Source organism: Panicum hallii, chromosome 6 (assembly GCF_002211085.1).
Source record: "Panicum hallii strain FIL2 chromosome 6, PHallii_v3.1, whole genome shotgun sequence".
NCBI lineage: Eukaryota > Viridiplantae > Streptophyta > Magnoliopsida > Poales > Poaceae > Panicum > Panicum hallii.
The window spans coordinates 5217814-5240895 of record NC_038047.1 but is presented as its reverse complement, the minus strand read 5'-3'; the positions used below and the strand labels follow the sequence as shown (position 1 = coordinate 5240895).

At 44.5% G+C, this 23082-nt stretch overlaps 2 protein-coding genes and 1 long non-coding RNA gene across 6 annotated transcripts; all 3 read left to right on the top strand.

The window, feature by feature from the left end:
• Positions 1-685: 685 nt before the first annotated feature.
• On the top strand, positions 686-1620 carry LOC112896446. Its single transcript, XR_003229459.1, has 3 exons — positions 686-849; positions 982-1130; positions 1489-1620. It is a non-coding gene; the product is annotated as an uncharacterized LOC112896446 (long non-coding RNA).
• A 3174-nt stretch (positions 1621-4794) lies between these two features.
• LOC112897817 (probable cinnamyl alcohol dehydrogenase 5) lies at positions 4795-8670 on the top strand. Its single transcript, XM_025966209.1, has 5 exons — positions 4795-5100; positions 7077-7190; positions 7323-7836; positions 7948-8101; positions 8289-8670. The coding sequence occupies exons 1-5, from the start codon at positions 4964-4966 to the stop codon at positions 8492-8494; spliced, it is 1125 nt and encodes a 374-aa protein (XP_025821994.1). The 5' UTR covers positions 4795-4963; the 3' UTR covers positions 8495-8670.
• A 9472-nt stretch (positions 8671-18142) lies between these two features.
• On the top strand, positions 18143-22829 carry LOC112897940 (SKP1-like protein 21). 4 transcript variants are annotated; one of them, XR_003229788.1, is made up of 10 exons: positions 18143-18279; positions 19637-19916; positions 20037-20261; positions 20354-20545; positions 20728-20838; positions 20941-21016; positions 21756-21856; positions 21935-22094; positions 22395-22493; positions 22567-22829. XR_003229788.1 is itself a non-coding variant. In XM_025966346.1 (10 exons), coding segments are annotated over exons 2-10 (996 nt in total). In that variant the 5' UTR covers positions 18143-18279; positions 19637-19880; the 3' UTR covers positions 22568-22829. The 4 variants fall into 4 exon arrangements, 3 of the variants coding, with proteins under 3 accessions (XP_025822131.1, XP_025822130.1, XP_025822132.1); XM_025966346.1 differs by having other exon boundaries at positions 21940-22094; XM_025966345.1 differs by having other exon boundaries at positions 21940-22094; positions 22395-22829.
• Positions 22830-23082: the final 253 nt, after the last annotated feature.

Genomic DNA, 23082 nt, shown 5'->3' with positions numbered 1-23082 from the left:
TCTTGATGTCGCAGCAAGCTGCTAGCTAGCAGCTCGATCGTCCTTCAAACTGATGGACCCATCATCGGTCGAGATTGGATCGAAAATGAAATGATCAACCAAATGTACGTATGTAGAAAAAATAATATATTTAATAATATATATATAAAATCCATTCTACACACGCGCTGTTACTTACGCATGGAACACTGATAAACTGTCGCATTATCAGACATACAGACCACCAGACCTGCTAGCCGCGTACAGGGTCCTACCTTGCGCGTATACCCGTTGTCTCTCCCGATATGTTTGTATGGTATACCAAATAAATTAATTTTTTATACGGTCATTATCCATGGGCAGCATCATTATCTATTAGGAAGACGATTTCAAACTTATTTTTTTGGAGAGATATCCGGATGTTTGCAACGGGATAAGCAATTTGTTCATAGCGTCAGCGTCTGGCGCATATATACGACGCTTCTTCTCGACGATCCTATCTATCTGAATATTGACGACGAACTGGCGATCCGCTTGGTGTTTGGCTCTGTAGCAAGGTGGCGGTGATCAAATACAAGCCCATATTTTCTTAAATATTGGAAGAATCATTCAACCGTAAAAGCAAAAGGTGTCGCCCTAGCACAGCTCATTGACGCTACTTCTCGGAGCTGCCGGCGGTGAGGGTCTGTCCGTATTTCTGCTCTCGTGCTTCTGTGGCTTGGGAACTCCGCTGTGGACAGGTATGTGCGGCCGTAGGTGAGTAGCTTTCGCAGGTCTCGACTTCACACCTAGTAGTATGGAGACGAGATCATCCACGAAGCACGAGGGTGAATGTGCAAGTGGTTTTGCTGATCAGAATACTCAGCGAAGGTATGTAAGCCATGAGTGCCTCCGATCCATTGCTTTTAGTTTGCTTCTCTAGTTCTGATTGATCTGATCTGTTTGCAAGTACGCATAGATCCATCTTGGTGAGGCTGTTTTTTTCCATGTGCTTGAGAGCAGGTTGTGATGTTTATCCTGATCTGAGCGCAAGGTAACTTGAAGCAGCAGCTGATTCTGAATTGTATGCCTGGCTGGACGGGATACGGCGGTGGCTATCTACATGTTGGCCTGTGTGCCATTCGAACGCCCAAAGAAAACCCGCATCAGAGGTATGCATCGTGGTCCCTGGACAACATGTCACCCAGATCACATCTCCTAGATCATCTCGGTGATTCGTCACAATTTTACTGATCGATTTCAAATATGACCTGTCCGCGAAAGTGAATCTCGTTAGTTTTAGAGCTGGAGATTTTTCAGTAGAGATTATTTAAGAATTGATAAAATTAAAATTACTGTGCAGAACATCACTATCCTAGTATTTACGCATACATGTTTCCAGAAATTTATGTTGAAAAACGTACTTAAGCAATAATCTGCATGTTTCATCCATGAAAAATTCAGAGAAGCATTCCTGCAACGACCTCATACCAATACTGTATTTTCTTTTCTTTTCTTTTCTTTTTACAGGAAGGGCGGCTCAACAGTACAAGGATCAGGCAATGAGATGGCTCGTAGAAGGAGCAAGTGCCAAGAACAGAGCAACTCACTCAACTTTTAGTATGCTAGTCCCTGTATATATGGTTATAGTCAACATGTACATGCGTTCAGATCGCATAGCATCTTTCTTGTATGCTAAGGTTACTGAACATGAATATCACTAGTATCCTCTAAATACCATTTTAGCATGAATGGAACAGTTGTTCCAAATCAGACTGCATTTACATTTTTAAACATGGAATAAGCATGTATAAATGGCATCTCCTCTCAGACGCGTATGTACACATACTCATTGTTCGTATTGAAAAGTATGTACGCGTACTCATGCTTGATGTCAAAAAAGTATGTTCACATATATACTCAGCCTCGGGTCTCCAGTCAGGCAGAAAAAAAGTATGCACATATTATTGTCGAGAGAGTATATATGTACACATACCCCTTCTTAAAATAATATGTATACTTAACGTCTGCCAAGAAACATGAGCACGTACTCATAAAAAAAATGTTCGCACGCTAACTCTCTCCAAACTCCATTCTAATAAAAAAGAATTGCCATGTATGCACGCATACTAGTTTGTACGTTTAAGTTTGCCTATATGCTGGCTGTTCGATCTTGACGGACATACGAACTGACTGTGTTTGTTACATCATAACGACCCATCGTGAATCAATGATAGTATACACGGATATACTAGTATTTTAATTAAAGTATTCTGTTAGTTAATTAACTAGTGGATCCACTAACCCGCTAATATAGAGGGAGCAGCTACACGCGGGTGTAAGAAAAACTCATATATATATATATATATATACACACACACGCGCACAAACAAATAGCAGAACGTGGTGGTGTACGTATACGGCCGTGCCTATACGTCGTGAATCACGCGCGCTTGTATCCAACAAAGTAACCTGCACCTGCTACACCTGTCGTTACCATGGGGTCACTGCCGTCGCTGGCTACCATGGCTAGCTAGCTGCTGCCTACTGCTTGTGTGATAGCACCACTCGGCAAGAGGTCGAGGCCCATGCATGGCCTCACACGGCCACACACCTCTCGATCCATCTATCTCCCCAGATCTGGTGGATCCATCTATTATTTATCTAAAAATTAATAGACATAACTACGAACAATACCTAGGTTAGGCCAAAACTTGTCTGGGATACGGATTCCTGGTCACCAGTGCTGCGCCATGCAGAATGCCCGTCGCGGAGCTATCAGATTGCTGGCATTGTGAACGGCCACCACCATGCAGGTGGCTGCCTGCCTCTCCGCTTCTTTCTTTTTTTTTTTCCCTTTTCTTCTTATTGTCAGTATATCGTCGAGCCGACAATAGGTTTAAGCATAGAGAAATCGTGTTTGCATGGCACGAGTTTATTTTATTTATTTATATATATATATACATATATAATGTGTAATATTAAATTCATAAATTGCACTTGATGATATGAAAATAACCAACGGTACCTGCGATTTAGACTACTTAGATCTGGTGTCCAGCCAGCTTTACCAAAGACAAACTTTGCTCAAAAGTTTGAAATATGACAAGAAAAAAAACATCTTCGCACGGACGGGCAAACAAGAACTCACTTCGATCCAAAATATAGATGTTTTAGATTTTCTAGATCTACAGTATTTGCTATGCATCTAGACATATATTATATCTATATGCATAGAAAATACGATGAATCTAAAAATTTCAAAACATCTACATTTTGAACGGGGGAGTAGTAATCTTCCTAATATAAGAGCATCTACAACGGTCTCTCTTTCCCTAATAATCTGATAATATTAGGAAGAAAATATATTCCAGCAGTTCCCCAAAATCTCTCCCTTTCCCCAATAATTATTGGGTTGTCCTAATATTTCATCCCAACTTCCCTCAAATGAAGGGAGAATTTTGGCTCTCCTAATATGTTAGTTGTATTGGGATGAGTTTATTGAGGAACTGTAAAAGCATTTCTCCTAATAATCTATAAAAGTAGTATTGGAATATATCAATACTATTTTATTGAGAGATGTTAATCGAGGAACTGTTGGAGATGCTTCAAGAAGGTAGATGCCATTGATGTGTTCGAAATTACACGACCTAGCTAATTTATAAACTGAAGAAGCCGTGCGCATCGATCTTACCTTTTGTTGCAGGAGTAAGGTACAGTGTATACCCTCCAAAGGAGTCGGAAGGGAAAACGAAATTCCATAGGCTTTCAAAGTCCACGATACCGCCCGGGTATTATGAATAATAACAAAACAGAAATAACCCCACCTGCTGGAGATTCTATGTCAGCGATAATAGAAACCGCGGTAATCGTTCTGTCTCTCTCTAGTAGTTGCATTCATTCACATTTTTTTTACGGGAAATAGGAGGGGCACGTCCCTACCGTGCTATATACTTAAAATAAATCCGGTTTATACATTAAATATCACGAATTCTAATTTTCAACCTTCAACTATAAAAAGGATAATATAGGCCATCCAACTGTCAAAACTGGATAAATTTGGTCCTTTGGGTGGTTTTGAAGGTAGTTTTCCATTTTGTAAAAATTAAAAATATTCAATTTTAAACTAAAAAATCATAAATAATTTATTTTAAATAAAAAATATGAAATGGGCATCAAAGGTAAAACCTATCTATTGCCACTGTACTTGTCAGTTATTCGGATCCAAATTTTTATGTTCATAGTATTTGGTTGCTTATAGTTATATCTATTATTCTTGGATAAAGAAGATTGAAATAGAGCAATAATAGATAGATTATATTTTTTAGAAAAAATTTGGTAATAATTTCATATTTTTTCTGATTTAAAATGAATTATTTTTGTTTTTCTAGATCTAATTAGATTTTTTATTTTTTTAAAATATAAAGCCACCCTTGAAGCCACGTTAAGAGCCAAATTTATCCGGTTTCAGCAGCTAAATGACCTCTCTTATCCGATCTTATAGTTAAAAATTAAAAATCGGACTTTTACCGTATAGCTCGAGTGTAAACCGAAATTTTTGCGATAGTTAAGCAGAACGAGAAGGGGAAACGTACGTTCCAGAAGAAGGTTTGCCGCCAGTGTGCCACAGCGGAGATGCAGCTGCAGCAGAAACACAGAGCCGGCACCGCACCGAACCGTCCCGCGCCTTCGCCTGCTGTCGTAGCGCCCCCGGCCCACACCACACACGGGCACGCCCGGGACGGGACACGCCTCCGGCGTTCCAGTGCTCACGCCACCAGACTGACGTCACCGCTGAGACCCGCCGGCTATAAAGCGCGGCCCACGCACTCTCTTCCCCCCCGGCCTCCCCAAACACACGCACGCAGCACGCAGCTAGCGATCTCTCCAGGCATCGCGGGCGAGCCCGGCCGGCCGGATCCTAATCCTCGCAGAAGCATCCGGATCCCGACCGACCCGATCGACCTGCACCGGCTAGCTGCGCCCGCGGATCGACCGGCGACCGATGGCTCCCACGGTGGCGGCGGAGGCCACGGCGGCGGCGGCGGCGGCGGCGGCGAAGCAGCAGCACACGGGGAAGGCGGCGGCGCTCGCGGCGCGCGACGCGTCCGGCCACCTCGCGCCGCTCACCATCACCCGCAGGTACGACGCGTGCACCCTCCCTCCTCGCGCTTGTCTCGATCGATCGCCGTGTACGTCCTCCTAGAAATGGCGCCCCGGCCCCCATGCCTAGACCTTATTATCCTTGGAGGGCTAGCCGCCGGCCACATCTACCCGCGCGCTACCTAGGCTCGGTCGCGGCGTATCCCCACGCCGCCCGGCCGGCCGGCTGTGTGCGGCGGCGGCGGCGCTGCGAGCCGTCGGATCTGATGCCCCCGCGGAGCCGGCAGTGCGTGCATGCCTCTGCGGAATAATCTATCCCCAAAGCATACATGCCGCCTTTGCGCTCGACGATTGGCTGTCCTGGGCGAGACGCCATGCGTGTTTTTGGATCTTTCATCTTTGCGTCTTGCTGCTTGAAAGTTGAACCTCAGCGATCTGATAACAGCTCACTGGTACCACGTAAACATTATTGTTCTTCCTTGCAAATTTGCAATATATAGTAGTAGTACTGAACCCATACCTGGTATGTGTTTGGGTTATGATTAAAGCGCGGGGATACGATGAGCGAGGGGCCTCGCTAGCGGGTGGAACATCATCGCTAAACTACAAGATTCACTTGTTCCTTGTTCATGTCAATTGACTTTCAGGTTAATGGCGATGTTAAGAATTTCATTAGTCATAAAAATGACCTGTACTGCAAAGTTTACTAGTACGTTTCAAAGTAGCGTTATTGTCCAATTCTTACATTATTGGATACTGCCATGGCTAAAAACCACTGTACTTGTGTCACCGGAAGTTTGTATTGCAATAAGCGGGCGCTGCCCTTGCTTTTTCTACAAGGTTGTCCATCAAGTACAGCAGCATCTACCCTGCATGTGGCTGTGATTCATAACATAGTACGAGTTGATAGAATGACAGTGTATGGTTGTCCTGGTTCAAGTCGCTGTGATGATCGTGCACTCGCACTTCAGTATGTGGCCGTCAAGGGCTAGGTCCGTGTGCAACCTACATGCATCTTTTTCTACTTGCTCGTGTCTCTGTGCCTCTGTTTCTCTTTTCTTTTTCTTTTTGATAAGGACTGTGCCTCTGCTTTGTTGTCGACCTTTGCTTGCCCAGGGCATTTGGTGTTGGTTTCAGCCATTTACTGTTGTTTGGTGGCCAATGTAAAGAGTAGATAAGCTAATTCTATTTCTGATTGGATAAACGCAGAAATCCCATTTATTCGCTTGTTCGGTTTATTGTAGAAAATTGTGTGGATATGCAGTTTCTTCAGTAAAGAAAGAAAGACACTGCTATATATACAGTTTATTCACTAAAGAACAAACTTTATTGTAGCTTTGTTCCTGTTTATTGTAGTTTTTCATGTGAACATACAGTTTCTCAACTAAAGAAAGGTACTGCTGTATACAGTTTAATGTGAATAGTTTTGAGATTTTATTTTGGCAAACAATAGAAGGTTGGAGGTAATCCATGCAAGCCAGTAGTGTTTGGGAACTAGCTAGGGGATACTGTTATTTGTAGATGGTCCTAGCACCCATTATTGTTGTGGCTACCTTTTCAAAATAAAGCACAATGGATGTCACAATCACAGACAGCACTGGCCCGATCGAGCACATCAATAGGTGGCTGGTGGATCCAGAATTTACAGTCTTTTCGGGACTAGCCTTTCAAATTTATTTCAGTGTACCCACAAAAAAAATATTTCAGTGGTGTGGCACAAGTTACTGGGAGAGTTTTATAGAACTTTCTAGTTGAAAGAAAAAAACAGTGTGTATTTGCTAAGTTTATTACCTTTTTATACTTGAGTAATTCAAACTTTTGATTTACACGAATGAATTAATCAATTCATCGAAAAGGGTAATAATAACTTGCCTGCACGATAATTTGATTGCTCGAATAACCAATGGTTGGTTTACATAGATGAATGAATCTGCTATTAACATGTTCTCTTGCAGGATCGGATCATACTTTCAATTTATATGTGCTGAGCTATATATACATCCATTATTATGCAGGAGCACCGGAGACGATGATGTAGCGATAAAGATTCTGTACTGTGGAATCTGTCACTCTGACCTGCACAGCATCAAGAACGAGTGGAATAACGCCATGTACCCCGTGGTCCCAGGGTACGTGACTTAAGATGCCTTGTTTTGTTCCTCACTACTTTCCATGTTATACAGTTGTTTGAATGTTATTATCGAATTCTGAATTCTGAACATGCTGAGGAACTGTTCCTCATTCTCGGTTCATGGTGGCAGTCACGAGATCGCCGGAGTGGTGACGGAGGTGGGCAAGAGCGTGACCAAGTTCAAGGCCGGCGACCGCGTCGGCGTGGGCTGCATGGTGAACTCGTGCCAGTCCTGCGACAGCTGCGACGAGGGCTTCGAGAACCACTGCCGGGGCATCATCTTCACCTACAACTCGGTCGACCGCGACGGCACCATCACCTACGGCGGGTACTCGAGCAACGTGGTGGTCCACGAGCGGTTCGTGGTCCGGTTCCCCGACGCCATGCCGCTGGACCAGGGCGCGCCGCTGCTGTGCGCGGGCATCACCGTGTACAGCCCCATGAAGTACCACGGCCTGAACGTGCCCGGGAAGCACGTGGGCGTGCTTGGCCTGGGAGGGCTGGGCCACGTCGCGGTGAAGTTCGCCAAGGCGTTCGGGATGAAGGTGACGGTGATCAGCTCGTCGCCGGCGAAGAGGCAGGAGGCCATGGAGCGGCTGGGCGCTGACGCCTTCATCGTCAGCAAGAACGCCGACGAAATAAAGGTATCATCATGCCGAGATCGAAATACTGCTCCAAGTTGAACTGAACCAGGCCATGCATGGTAGGATCGATCATGGATTTCTCACTGTGCAATGGCGGTCTTTTTTTGTCAGGCTGCGGCTGCCACCATGGATGGCATCATCAACACGGTGTCCGCCAACATGTCCATGGCCCCATACATGGGTCTGCTGAAGCCCAACGGCAAAATGATCATGATCGGACTGCCCGTGAAGCCGCTGGAGATCCCGCCGTTTGATCTCATCATGGGTAAGTCCATCCTCGCGAAATCAGACTGCTCGTTCGGTTCATGAGAAGTTTGCTAGCTTGTTCCAAATTAAACAGGATTACCTGGATCGAGCACGCATGCCGTTGGTTTTGCATATCATCAGTTTATTCTTGTGTAGATGAAACTGTCAAGTAAGTAATCCTGTGCGTGTAAAAAAAATCCCTGCAGGGAACAAGACCCTGGCGGGGAGCTGCATCGGCGGCATGAGGGACACGCAGGAGATGATCGACGTCGCGGCGAAGCACGGCGTGACGGCGGACATCGAGGTGGTGGGAGCGGAGTACGTGAACGAGGCCATGGAGCGCCTCGCCAAGGCCGACGTCAGGTACCGCTTCGTCATCGACATCGGCAACACCCTCAAGAGCTCCGAGTGATGATCACATCTGGCATTGAAAGCAGTTCTGCTGCTACTGCTGCTTGGTGTCTCTGCTATATGATGAACAGTATAATTTTTCGTGTCCGTGATGTTATAGTGAGGACAGACATATGTAGCACATATTCATTACTGTGTTGGCTATGTTCAAATAATGCGCATTCGCGTCAAAATTAATACATAGGTTTGCTAGGGATTGTGGATGATTTGTTTGTTACCGTAAACCGTGCTATATTTTTTCCTTTCCTCCTTTTCCTCTATAATTTTCGTAAAGAGTCAACATCAGCAACATAAACCAAGTCTGAATCCTTTGAAACCCTAAAGTAAAACTGCTTAGTTGAGTGCAATCTGATCCTAACTCACGCAGGACCGGTTGATTTTCATGCTTGCTATGTCATAACATCCAAGAGAAAAGTTCAGTTTACACCATCAAATTATTATAAAAATCCATGTTTCTATCTTCAACTACAAAACTGAATAAATTTGATGCTTTGGATGGATTCAAAGGTGATTCTATATTTTTTAAAAAATTAAAAATTCTTATTAAATCTAAAAAATTAAAACTACTTCATTTTAAATCAGAAAAATAAAAAACTGCTACTAAAATTTTGCTAAAAATGTAACCTATCTGTTGGTGCTCTAATTAAATCTTATTTATTTTAAAAAATAGTCATAGCTATAAGGAAATAAATACTAGAAATATGAAAAAATTGAAATCGAATAACTGACAAGTAGAGTGTTAATAGATACGTTATATTTTTAGAAAAATATTGGCACCCATTTTGTATTTTTTATTTAAAATAAATTACTTATAAATTTTTTAGTTTAGACTTGAATATTTTAAATTTTAACAAAATGAAAACCACCTTTGAAATCACTCAAGAGATCAAATTTGTCTGATTTTAACAGTTGGATACCCCCGTTATCCAATTTTGTAGTTGAAAATTAAAAATTAGACTTTATTTTATAATAGTAAACTGTACTTTTTTTTGCTAACACCAATGTTTGTATCGGATGCCAAGTAAGTGGCCTCAGTCGAGCCGTGAACCACGTGGTACACCAGAACCACCGATTAGATACAACTGGTAGGAAAAAAAATCCCACAAAACTGGTGTCTTGACCTGTGCTTGATATTGTGCCACTGGAGAAAGGATTGGAGACACGTTGTGTCACTGTCCAAAGCATATAAATTAAAGCAGCATGTACCAAAGATGACGACATTATTGTATTTGCATTTGGGCGCCTGAAGTGGCAAATGCATCTGCAGTCATCATTTTCAGTACAGCAGTGTTAAGTTTATGGCCAATGCATAAAGTGGCAAATGCATCTCTCAAGCAAGATTCCAATGGAACTGGACAAAACTGCTGTTCCCATCGTGTTCTAGTACAACAATGTTTTTTTATAGGGTTAATTGGATCCATGCTATTACAAATGTCCGAATTCATTGATCTGCCATTATAATTCGTCATATTAGAACTATACCATTACAATTCTACAGCTGACGGATCTAGGGACCCGAAGTTTCCAGCGGGCCCACTTCTTGCTAACTAGCCCGAGGCCGTGTGACGGGTCCAGAGACCCGGGGTCCCCAGCGGGCCCACTTCTCGTTGACCGGTCCAAGGCCGCACCTGGAATAAGCACCCATCTGTATAAGGCGACAACTTCATCTAGACTGCCTCGGCCCACAACCCCGACTGACAACTTGGTCAGGATGACCAAGGCTTATATCCCCAACTGTGGGAACGGTCAGAGGCCGAGTCCGTACCAAGACTCCGACTGGGCTCCGCCTTACACGTGCCCACCTCCCCAACCGGCAAGCTGGCCGGGAGGCTAGGCCCGGCTTACCAGCGGGCCCCAAGAGTAGGTTCGGAGGATAAGGAGGAGCTTCGGGGTTAACTTGTCGTATACGGCCAACCTCTCCCTCCACAATGGTTACAGTTCCCTCTGCTGTGGTAGCAGGGCGCCACTATTCTACCTGCCTATCCTCGCGAAGGGACGGGGCAAAACGTCATCATGATACGGCCGGAACGCCCCATCATGATGGAGTAATCAGGCGTGATACCCGTATCGTACCTATCGACACCCCACGACCATCGACTGACGGAGCATGATGCACAGGGAGAAGACAAAATGTTTGCCCCAAGACACAGGACTTGGACGGTGGTCACCGAAAGACTCCGACTGACGGGATGGGAAGACCCAACTGACGAAGCTGACGACCCCAACCGGCGGGGTCGGGAGTTCTCTCTTTCTATCCTTACATCCTTAGCTCTCTTGTAATGGAGCCCCCTTTGGACTATAAAAGGAAGGATCATCCGCCTAGGAAAGACATGCTATCTCTCGATAGATCCGAACCATAGACTCTCAAATCCCGTAGCTTCCGCTCGAAAGCTTGTAACTCCCTAACTCTCACGAGCACTTGGGCTCAAGCAATATATCCAATTGACCCCCAACTGAAAATAGGGCACGATTGCCTAAACCCGTATAAATCTTGAGTCATTGTGTGATAGGCCACATCCAATCACGACGCGCGATACACAGTTCAAGTAGGTTTAGCTGCCGACCATTTCTGGAACCGACAACAGCTGAAACACAAAATTACTTACCCCTTCGATGTGTTTCTGAAAAATTTTGAACCAAAATGCCCCCATTCTTCTTCTTCCTCTCATCCCCTCTCTCCTTCCTTTCCATGGCATCTGGCTCTCCATGGCAGCCGGCTTCTTCTTCTCAGTCTCCTTCCCTTCCCTACTTTGCCACCGCCGAAACCCCTCCTCCCCTCCTCTACCGCCGCCGACTCCTCCCCTCCTCTACCGCCGGCGACTTCTCTCCTCCTCCCCCCCCCTCCTCTGCAGCCGGTGACTCCTCCCCTCCCCTCCCTTCCCTTCCACGGCGCCGCCTCCCTCCTCTCTACGGCGCGGAGGCACGGGCCTCGCGGGCAGCGCGGAGGCACAGCAGGGCGACGTGGCGGGCGCGGCCTCGCAGGCGCAGCGCGCGCGGCACGGAGCAGGGGCAGCGGGGAGCTTGGCTTCTCTTAGCTTGCCGGCTGCCATGGAGAGCCGGACGCCATGGAGAGAGAGAGGAAGAAGAGAAGGGATGAGAGGAAGAAGAAGAAGACCGGGGGCATTTTGGTCCAAAATTTTTCAGAAACATATCAAAGGGGTAAGTAGTGGTATGTTTTGAAGAGTTGTAGAATTGTAATGGCACAGTTCCAATATGACGAATTGTAATAGCAGATCAGTGAACTCAGACAATTGTAATGGCATGGATACAATTAACCCTTTTTTATAATATTTATTTACGCGTTCATAAAACACTGCATGCTACCACACAACAACAGTGGTAGGCTATGTTCTCGTCAACGGAGAGGCGCCTATGGTAACTTCGTCAATCTTGAGGATTTGCCAGCTCAGTCTTTGAAGATGCTCATAGGGGTAGAGTTTGCGTACATGTGTTCGTAATGGTAAGTGTATGTGCACTGTGAGTGTCTGAATTGTACCGTGTAATCTTAAAAAAAAATGTTTACGGGAAGAGTGGAAGCCCTCTAAGCTAGGTTCGAACAAAAGAGCTTATGACCTCCTTATGGCTATAGAATATATACGCTCTCAAACAAGTAGAATATATACGCTTTGCAGCCATCATTTTCAGTATAGTTTGGGAGGAATTTCTTGCTGCAGAAATCTTCTTCATCGGTTGGAGGTCTTGCAAGGGCATTATTCTTCCTATCCCAAAACACAACGGAGTCCCCGTTTGGTTCCGGAGAGCTAAAGTTTAGCCCTGTCACATCAAAGAAAATCTTACCATTTAGAGTATTAAATAAAACTTGTTTACAATTTTTTTTGCACAGACGAGTACTAATTCGCGAGACGAATTTAATAAGCCTAATTAGTCCATAATTTGTAACAGTGATGCTACAGTACCATCCGCTAATCATAAATTAATATATCTCGTTAGATTCGTCTCGCGAATTAGCCAAGGGATTCTGCAATTAATTTTATAATTAGACTTTTTTTGATACTCTAAATGATAAGATTCTTTTTGATGTGATATGGCTAAACTTTAGCCCACCATGTAATAGTGTGACTCTGCATGAAACAACCTACGCATGAAGCCAAAACCGCCATCTAGCAGATCATCTCGTATCAGATGAGGGTCAAGGTTTGGAAACTCCCTAGGACTTCATAAGCGACAGACTCCATCTAACAGATATTCTATCATTCATCCATATTGAGTACGTGCTCTCTATCCAACAGCTTTCTCATCCATAACAATTTATTCTTTTCAACGCCGATGCAACCAATGCATCAACAGTTGGATACCAACTGTATATATTACACAAAGATCACAATTATAAGCATGACAACAGAAAACAATATTACGCATTGTAGATCATCATGTTTTGTAGATCAAAGAACAGGGTCGACAATTGGTGCACTGTAGTAATGATGTTGGATCAACAAGGAGTACCTGCTCTCCCTCTGTGTGTGGTGATACGAGAAAGACAAGCAGTTAGCACATAGAGAACGAAGATACAGATTTGGATAGGGTCCTAATCATCTAATAGAAAATCCAGTGAATAGAACGTAGAATGACAGTGGACTTTGCTTCAACACAAGCTCGATGTTGGCTCCCGAGGAAAAAAAGCCGAAATGGCCCAGCAGCAGCCAGACGAAGGAGAGGAGCTCTATCTCCTCCTCTGGCCAGCCGCGCCGCGTGCATCTCCGGCCGTGACTTGCTGGCGGCGTAGATGATGAGCTGTATCCACACCTCCTTATTGATCTCCTCTTTCCTTGCTGGGGTTCGTAGAGTCCAAACATTCCACTGATTCTGTCGTCTGAAACATTCAGCCAGATCTCTAGCGTGGCTACGGCGCTGTGTTCAAGGGGCAGCAAGAAAGGGGAAGCAACCATGAGGTACATCATGCAGCGAGACAGTTTCCGGCAGTCCTCCCCCAAGACATTGGCACCAGGTTCTACATCCGCCTCCACATCCGAGCATGCGTATTTGTCTAGGTGTGCCTCCGCGAGCACATGCAGGAACGGCCAGGAATCATTCCGACCCTATGAAAATTAAATGAAGGGACTGTGAGACTGGGAATTATTCCCACATAACCGAACGGGGGCCTTAAGCTGTACTGTCCCATTGAATTGGACCACATGCAGTGGCCTTTTCTCTGCCCAGCCATTGTGGTCGCTGGAAAAGATGAACCAAGAAAACCATGCAAGCTTGTCACAGTTTCGAGCCTTAAACCGTGCCCAAGTCCATGGCGATGCCATGAAACTAATCGCCGCACAAACTTCTAGGAAAAGACTTCCTATAAATAGTAAATAGGTGATTGCAATATCAACCCTACTATACCTTCCTCTGTCACTTGCAAGGAACACTATCAAAGCAACCACTGCACATATTTTTTTGAAGGAAAACCACTGCACATATCTTAGAGACGCATCGGAGTATAACTCCGCACCTTGTTCTCAGCACAAGAGCCTTGGTGTAAAGATCATCGTAAATCACAATCTCCAACACCTTGAGCCATTTGTTGAAGACTCCTGTCTCTTCTCTAGGATCTTCCCGGGAATGAATTTCTAGCCCATGTGAAACTAAAAATATAAAAACAAATCCCATTGCATGCAGGCCCATGCAAACAACATTAGAATAGCTAGTATCCCCATCAATCACATCTGGCAACCGATGCTCATACTGACTTCCAGGGGAGTCCTCAAGGTTTTAATTTCACACCCTCCACACCTGAGCGACCATATCCTTTCTCCGTACTTGATGATTCCCACCACAAACACAAATAAACCTGAAACTAGAAGCTCCACATTGTGCCTTCCAATTGACATCCAGAAAACATAGACAACGAGCAGGGGCGGAGCCAGAATGGCGTTGCAGCCCGGGCTAAAATAAGTGGGCAAGTGTTAGGTTGATAAAAATAGGCCGGATGCTAGTGTTTCTGGACCTAAATACTACATGATGTACAAGGGAGCACCTGGGCTGAGCCATGCTGTAGCACGCCCAGCACGCGCCCTGGCTCCGATCCGCCCCTGACAGCGAGGACGACCTGCAGCACCAAGTTCAACAGATGCCTCAGCCATAGGTTGTTGCCCTCCATGGCAAAAGCAGTTATTATGTCTTGTCCGCCAAGATGGATGAGGAAGAAAGGTGCCCAAAACAAAAGCCAGTGAGTGGGCATCCTGATGTCGTGTGCAAGCTAGGTAGCCAACGTGTCCGCTCCCAAATAAGCTATCCAAATGGAGAGCTTAAGGAGCAGGTTGGTGCTGCAGAGCCGAAGGCCACCAGTAAAGAAGAGGAATGTCTGTATTGCAAAACTTAGAAGCATTAGCAGCTGAATTTCCCATTCATAAAACAGCTTGACCAGGTTCTCGATTGCACACTAGATTCGGTGTCTCTATATAGGACCACCTGTTTCTAACAACAATGTACATAAATTAGCATGGTTTCATATAAGAACAAACTTCTTTGAAAACTACTATGGTTCAAGACATACAATGAAGTAGCTCCATGCATGAAGGTCAAAATTGTGTGCCATAGACATGAACTCTCTACTCCATCCACATACAGCAATAAATATGTTAATTAATTACTTTGCAAAATTGCTTAGCTCTAGAGAATAGTGATTATAAACCTTGATTCATATTACCTTTACATCATATACAGTAATATTTAAAAGTATTCAAAGGCACTATCAAAGACTCTATTAAAGAAGGTTGGGATATCTATAGAGCATCTATTTCATAAATTAAACCATTATATTCTAGGTGGCCTACATAAGAGTATGGCCACAGGTTTTTAGCCTGTGATGCCTACTTGGACAACACCTTTTTGCATTTTGTAAGAAAAAAAATAAAGACCGCTATTACGTTTCTAAAATTGGAATTATAGGAAGGGATCATAATCATTTAGTGGTATCATAGCTAGAAGAACTAGCGTACGTACCGGGCAAAAGGCGTGGTTAGTACCGGTCCATCCGACCAGTACTGCCTGGCCGGTACTAAAAGGCGGACTGTTTAGTACCAGTACCGGCTGCAGGGGCCGGTACTAAACGCGCCCAGCTCATAAAAAATTAAAAAAATTGTTATGAACCCTCGGGAGGCCCGCACACGTGCATCGTTGCGAGTCACAAGCTTTCGAGCGGAAGCTATGAGATTCGAGAGTCTATGGTTTAAGTCTATCGAGAGATTGGATGTGATGAGTTGTCTTCCTTGTTTTCTAGGTGGAAGACCCTCCCTTTTATAGTCCAAGGGAGGTCTCCATTACAAGGAAGCTAAGAGTGTAAGGATAGAAAGAGAGGACTCCCGACCCTGCCGGTCGGGTCGTCAGCTTCGTCAGTCGGATCTTCCCATCCCATCAATCGGAGTCTTCCGGTGACCACCATCCAAGTCCCACGTCGTGGGGCAAGCATCTTGTCTTATTCCCGCGCGTCATGCTCCGTCGGTTGTTGGTTGTGGGGGCGTCGATAGGTATAGTACGGCTATCACGCCCCATCCCTAGCACCTTGCCCGGCCATTTCTCGTGATGGGGGGCGTTCCGACCGTATCATGATGACGTTTCACCCCGTCCTTTCACGAGGACGGGCAGGTAGAATAGTGGCACCCTGCTGCCACAGCAGAGGGGACTGTAACCACCGTGGAGGGAGTGGTTGGCCGGATACGACAGGTTGACCCCGAGGCTCATCCTTATCCTTCGTACCTACTCCTGGGCCCGTTGGTAAGCCGGGCCTGGCCTCTCGACCAGCCTGCCTGTCGGGGAGGCGGGCATGTGTAAGGCGGAGCCTAGTCGGAGTCTCCGGTCGGACCCTTGGTACGGACCTGGCCTTTGACCGTTTCCACGGTCGGGGATATGGGCCTTGGTCATCCCGACCGAGTTAACAGTCGGGGTTGTGGGCCGAGACACCAAGATGAAGTTGTTGCCTTATACGGATGGGTACTTGTTTCGGGCGCGGCCTTGGATTGGTCAACGAGAAGTGAGCCTGCTGGGGACCCCAGGTCCTGGACCCGTCAGAGGCCCCCAAGCGGCTTCACGATTTGTTTAATCGTGAAGGCGCTACTTCTCGCTGCGTTGTACCTTCGCCCGGGGTGAGGAATCGCATCGCTCTGTCTCATCTGCAGAGAGACGTAGCGTTCAAGGGATCCCCCCAGTAGATTTTGATCCTGGCTCCGCCACTGCCACGGATAGATGATGAGGCAGTGGTTAAATCTTTTTGGGAAGGGTCGGTGGCTAAGTTTTTTCTCTCCCAATAGTTTTTGGCAATTTTATTTTTTCACACACTCTTGAAGATGCTCTAAGGGCATGTTTGGTTATGGCCTGTGTGAGCTAGGTCAAAATTTTGTTGATGGCAAATATGGGCAAGGTAAAAAAAGGTAAAATTTGGTGTCTGAATTGTGGCCAAGCCAGTCGAAGATGATGCCAAAACCTAGAGAGTATGACATGTGGGTTCACCATATTTTTTCATCAAAATATGTTCCACATGGTTCTTGTTATGTTAACGAGGAAATATAGGAGTATATGCAACCACTAGTACGCTGCCACCTTATTGCTAGGCTTGTGATGCTGGCCAAGCCAAAGTCCGGCCAGCGAAACTCTAGCCCACGCTCTGCCCGTTGCCTAGTCGGGAACAAGCTAATTTTTAGCCTCAAACCAAAAGACAGCCAAATTCCTTTGGCTGGCCAAATTTTGGCTTGGCCAATCAGAATCATAAAGCAATCATACCCTAAGAGCAAGTATATTAAGGATATTAGAGCCGTCTAATAGACGATCTTATATAATAATATGTTATCTTAAGACGATTTAATAAACAACCTACAACCTCTATAATAGGTAATCTTTTTATCTCGGAGTAATATCATATCCCTTAATCTGTGAAGTAAAAACAATAATATTATGAATAGTACAACAATAATAACTTATATAATGGTAAGAAAGCGGTCTCATGATCCTTTAATTTTAGTCGATGAGCGATCTTGTTCTTCTTCTTTCTCTCTCTTCTCCATGTCATAAATTTTTTTTGCGTGGAATCATACAAAACAACCTATAAAATTACTGGCATGGCATGTAGTACCGTACTTATCTTAAGAACACATTTAGATGCAGCCCCTTACTGGTCATGCCGGCGGGAGTAGGAGTGGCTGAATCACTATCTGGATCCAAACACAACACTAGCACTCCCGATCAACGACTTAAATTTAACGGGCCGGTGCTGGTATCCATCCAAACAGACTCTAAGAATACTCGCATTTTCTTCTGCATAAGAATACCTTTGGAATGTACTAGATCTTTATACCACTGGGAAACGATGTTTGTGCAAGGGGTAAACAGACAGCTATTAGCTGCTGGAGAAGAACAAGCTGCACACAAAGCATTTTCTTTTCCTGTTTTATGATTTTGCTTAGCAAGTGGCGTGGTGAAACATTATCGCGCGGCCGCGTGGCATTTAAGTAAATAATAAATAAATAATATCTTTTTTTGAGAGGATATAAACAATATCTAACATTTTGAAATCCAACAATCGGCGGCCCAGCATCCATGCTGAAGTTGCGGCCCAGCGTTGGTTGTGGGCCAGCTCTTCTTGCGCGGCTCCGTCCGCTTGACAGCACATGCCGCTGAAGGCCCACAGGCCCGCGGCGCCGTTGCGATTGGTTGGACCCAACAGCACGTCATGTCAAGCCAATGCCGACCGAGCCTTGTTCTATCCTCGCCGCCGCCGCCGCGCCGCCGCCTCGTCTCCCTCGGAGACTCCTCGTTCCCGCGCGCTCCCGCCCGCCGCAGGTACGCGCCCCCCCCCTCCGCGGCCAACCACTCCCTCCTCGCGCGCCCCTCCTTGGATTGGCTAGGAATCGCCTCGCAATCCCCCCCCCCCCCGCGGGCGCCGATTTCCCGTTAGGGTTTAGCCCCCCATTTCGCTGCCCCGGGGTTGCGATTGCATGCGGGTGGGCGTCTCTCTCCACCTCTGTGCATCGTCCATTCCGGCTGGATGCGGATTGGTACGCGCCCTGGGGGTTGGCAGGGTTTGGAAATCTTGGTTACCGGAACTTGCCGCCGCCTTGCGGAGAGATTTGCGGCCATTTGGGGGACATGATTTCCGTCCCTTGTGCCCTGCCCTGTTTGATTGTTGTTTGCCCGCTTTGCTGGTCGCTATTCAATTTTTGCTCGGGATCATCTGGCATGATACAGTGCAACTCAGGGGGGAAGCTAGAGCTGAAACCTGGCGGATGCGCCACTTCGATGTTGTCGTATTAAGTGATACAGATAACCCTATACGTAACTGGCAATATGAACTTTTTGAAAATCACAGATGCGACAAGCAGCGCTACCTGAACAACTATGTTGGATTCTGACACCCGTGTCGGATTCCAAATGGTTTATGGCGTGTCCCTGAAAAAGTTGCCGAATCAGACACCTGCACCCAAGTCGGAAGCCAACAGCTACTCCTGTGCCCATGTAACACTGCCGGCCGATAAGACAACTATTTGTATAGGTGTTCTTATACATAAATAGAAACATAAGGCGACACATGGCACTGGGCTAGCTCAGATGTAAGAGGAAATGCATGACACATTCTGCTTTTTCTGCACCTAGATCTTGGGTGGAGCAGCGTGGCTGACTGGGCAGTGGTACGGCGGATGCTGGGAACATGCCTTTGCAGTGAAGAAGGGGTTGGGGGGGGGGGGGTTCATAAATGGTCAAAATGAGCTGCTAACCATAACGATTGATCTACGATTTGGGCGTATCTGCACCACCTTGGCCCTACATAGATTTGCCCTGAGTGCAATGATTGCTTCTTTCTTTCCCTTATTTGGTACTCAACTCAAATTAAACGTTAGTACTTCTTTAAATCAGTGAAACAATTGCCTTCGCATTCAGATTACTTTTGAAATAGAGATTACTCCATTCATTATATTCTTGTTACTGGCATTGTCTAAATTTATATCTCGCAATTTTGACTGCTCACAACTTCAGTAGAAATGTTTTGGGTGTTGAATGTCTACCTGAAATTGGTTACTCTTGTTGGATATCTTCTCACACTTTTTACTCTGTTGTAGTCTTTCGTTTTACTGTTACTATTCATCCCTTGTAGGCAAAAGCTTCCTCCACTTATGCATCTTGGCCTTGTTCTCCACTGCAGGTTAATCAAAGGTTGAAGCTAAATTTTATGCCTCATTGTTTGATCTGAAGGCAAATAAAGTTATCCTCCAATCTGAAGGCAGAAAAAGGATTATCAAGATTTTTTCTATAGGATAAAGTTTTCTCAGCTAGTTGCTTGACATTGGAGAGCCCAGTGGTGGTTGTATACCTTGAAAGGAATTCTTTGTAAATTTCCCCCGTATCTGGTTTTATTAGTATCATTATTTTTCTGGCATTGGGCAATCATGTCAGAGAGCGAGTTAGCAGTAATAAAACCAGAGGTACATTCCCTTTTGCACTTCTTAATTTTGAACTTTTTGTTTGCTGTTAATTGGAGGTAAAGAGTTTCATCCTTGTATCTCGTTTGGGCCTAATTCGAGTTTATTGGTGAACTCTAACAGGCATTGAAGACTTATATATGGCTTCAGTGCTTTGATGGTTCCATACAGCAAGTGGAAGAGGAAGTTGCAATGTTCTGCCCTATGATATGTCGGGAAATAGTAAAAAATGGGACAGGATCATCTAAAAATCATGCTATTGTCCTCCCAGAAAGAGTTAATCCGGCAAGCTTGAGTTTGATTCTTGACTACTGTCGGTTTCATCAGGTCCCTGGGCGCTCAAACAAGGTTTGCAGCAGTTTATAATTTTCTTGAAGATTTTGATGTTTTAGACTATAATTTCTCCAACATATCTTAGAAGGGATTTCCTTAATTTGCAGGAGCGTAAGTCATTCGATGAAAAGTTTGTCCGGATAGACACAGAAAAACTCTGCAAGTTGGCTTCTGCAGCCCTCGGTCTACAGTTAAGGCCACTAGTTGATCTTACTTGTGGAGCACTTGCTCGAATCATCGGAGGAAAGACACCCGATGAAGTTCGAGATATCTTTCATTTACCAGATGACTTGACAGAGGTAAGAGTACCATTTATACTCTCAGGTAGGAAAAGCTCATTTGATCTCCCTGATTATAATTCACCCCTCTGGAGCTCAAAAACCAGACATCATCACAAGAGCAGAGGGATAAAGCTCTGGAGCTTTTCATTTGAGACATTGACACATTCAATACTTATTTGTCAAAACTTATTGTCACTCAGGAAGAGAAATTGGAGCCGCTAAAAAATATAAATGCTGATCCTACAATTCGTTTATTGAACCGGTTGTATGCAAAGAAGCGGAAAGAACTCCAGGAGCGCCAGAAACTAAAGGTATTTATGGCTGAATCTATGCAGTGTGTTCAATGATATTTCCCTCATTGACCTGGATGTGTTCAAGTTTTATGTTGGTTTCTGAGGTTCGCTTTATTTCAGGATGTTCAAACACAGGAAGAGCAAAAGGATGAGAGATCTTTGGATGAATTACTTTGTTTTATAAATGGTGATGGAGGTTAGTGATTATATTGAATATTTAAGAATTTTGCCACAGAAACTACAAAAATATGTGGTATTTGCACTACATCATTTGGTGTCCTGCCCACTGCACAAAATGATGTTCCACGGTGAATATAAACATTTTGTAGTGTCCAGAAATTATAAGTTATTTTGGTTTCTTTAGAGAAAAAAATGCAAATATTTGAGTATCATGGCAAAAAATGCACTAGAATTTTTGTGTTGTTGTTTAATATTGAGCAGTCATAATACCACAACAAAATTGTTGTCCAGGACCAAACATATTAAGCTACTATGAATGAACTTGATAGAAGTTTTAGCAGTATTTTGGCACTCAGACATTAAAGTGGATGTATATGATTATTTGTGGGTTAAACATAACAAAATATTATCTTGTCACGAGCTTTTGTAGAGTCAGGGTTTATGGTGCTGTTTTCTCCATCAAGTTTAATACAATATTTATTGGTAGACTGCTTACTTAGATTAAAGGAAATTTGAACTAGGCACAGCAGGAGCACGTGATTATTTTTGTTAAGTTGATTCCTGCACCTTCTGATGTGTTCATATGAAGTTATTATTGCACCTTTTTTGCTTGTTATATTTTTGTCTGCTGTAAGATTGATAATCTGTTCCCCTAATGTCCACAAGCCAGCAAAAGCATGCAACACAAGAACTTCTTCCATGAGTTCTTTGTTTTTTGTTAAAAAGTTCTTATGTTTCTTGTAACCATTTTACAGATTCTAGGGGCGGGAAAGCTGCTAAGAATAAGAGAAAGAATAAAAGAAGGAAAGATCAAGCTAAGAATCCCGCAAAAGCGAACTCTGAACCTGTAAATAAGGTTAGAGCTGCAGTCTCATTTTCTCTTGGGTGTAACTTTATATAGAATATTGTATTCCTTACATAATTATTTTGGTAGTTCAGGAGGGAGCTAGCTGTGTGGTTCCGCGCAAAGCAGATAGTGGTAATATTTCTGGGCTTCCTTGCCGAAGGCCAGATTTGCAGGGCGATATCGACCCCTTTGACGATGCTGAACTCGATGATGGACTTGATCCTGCAATGAGGGAAGAGATCGATAGGTGAGGACATGAGATTTCTTATGGGTGCATGCATGTAGGCTCATAGTCTGTTCCTCAATTGTAAAGCATTTTGTTGACCCTGAAAGTCAAGAAATATGAAGTGATTTCTGGGCTGGAATTTCATGGATTCTGTAAAATTCTGCTACCCATCATTCGATCCAACTTCTGTTTGTACGTGCAGTTGCTGCGTGTGTCCATCATTTGATTCAGGCTATGTTTAGGATGCTATCAAACCATTTACTGTTAGCATGCATGAAACTGTCCTGTTCTGAAATAATAAGCCTTGTTCTTGACATGCAGAGAAGTGGCGGACTTTGCAATGAAGTTGAACTTAGTTTGGCCCGAAAGAATGCGTTTGGACCAGGACCAACGGATGGAGTCGCATGTTGGTGCGCGGTGGTAAATGGTTCTCGCAGAATTCTCTGTTAGTTTTTCTGCATAGAATTATCTTGATGAGGTTTTTTGCTGTTAGAGTGGCGGAAAGCCTTAGGCAGGGAGGAGTTTTGTTCGAGAGAAACACAGGACGACATTGCAAGCAGCAATAGTTTGTTCTGTGACTTGTATGTACCCTGCTTTTCATCAAGAAAGTAGTGTACAACCTGTGTTACCCCCCAAAAAGAAGTGGAGTGACTTGTGAGTGTAACCAGAAGTTTTGAACCTATGTATGTTCATTAATTTTGACAGGAACTCATCTTTATGAATAAATACAAGGGTAAAGAATGTTGTGTCTTGGAAGTTGGTGAAAATAATCGGGTTGATTGCTTCAGTTTGATATGCATCATCGTTTCCCCGCAGTTGCTTGTTCTTATATGCTCTACTTTTGTTTTAGCCCCATTGGAGTTTGGCAGTGTTGGTGGTCCGGGGTGCTCATGACGCGTCAAACTCAAGTATTTAATTGGTTCCATGCATTGTCTTGGTAGATGAACATCGCTGTAATATAAATGAACAGTTTTTGCGAGACAAAATTTGAAGGCTAAACAGACACTTA

What these genes read in the sequence shown, in the direction of transcription:
- LOC112897817 (XM_025966209.1), top strand. Translation starts at nt 4,964, where the DNA reads ATGGCTCCCACGGTGGCGGCGGAGGCCACGGCGGCGGCGGCGGCGGCG. An exon ending in AGAACGCCGACGAAATAAAG is followed by an intron (nt 7,837 to 7,947) that starts GTATCATCATGC and finishes TTTTTTTGTCAG; the next exon opens with GCTGCGGCTGCCACCATGGA. An exon ending in GCCGTTTGATCTCATCATGG is followed by an intron (nt 8,102 to 8,288) that starts GTAAGTCCATCC and finishes AAATCCCTGCAG; the next exon opens with GGAACAAGACCCTGGCGGGG.
- LOC112897940 (XM_025966345.1), top strand. Translation starts at nt 19,881, where the DNA reads ATGTCAGAGAGCGAGTTAGCAGTAATAAAACCAGAG. An exon ending in TCCCTGGGCGCTCAAACAAG is followed by an intron (nt 20,262 to 20,353) that starts GTTTGCAGCAGT and finishes CTTAATTTGCAG; the next exon opens with GAGCGTAAGTCATTCGATGA. An exon ending in ACTCTGAACCTGTAAATAAG is followed by an intron (nt 21,857 to 21,939) that starts GTTAGAGCTGCA and finishes TTGGTAGTTCAG; the next exon opens with GAGGGAGCTAGCTGTGTGGT.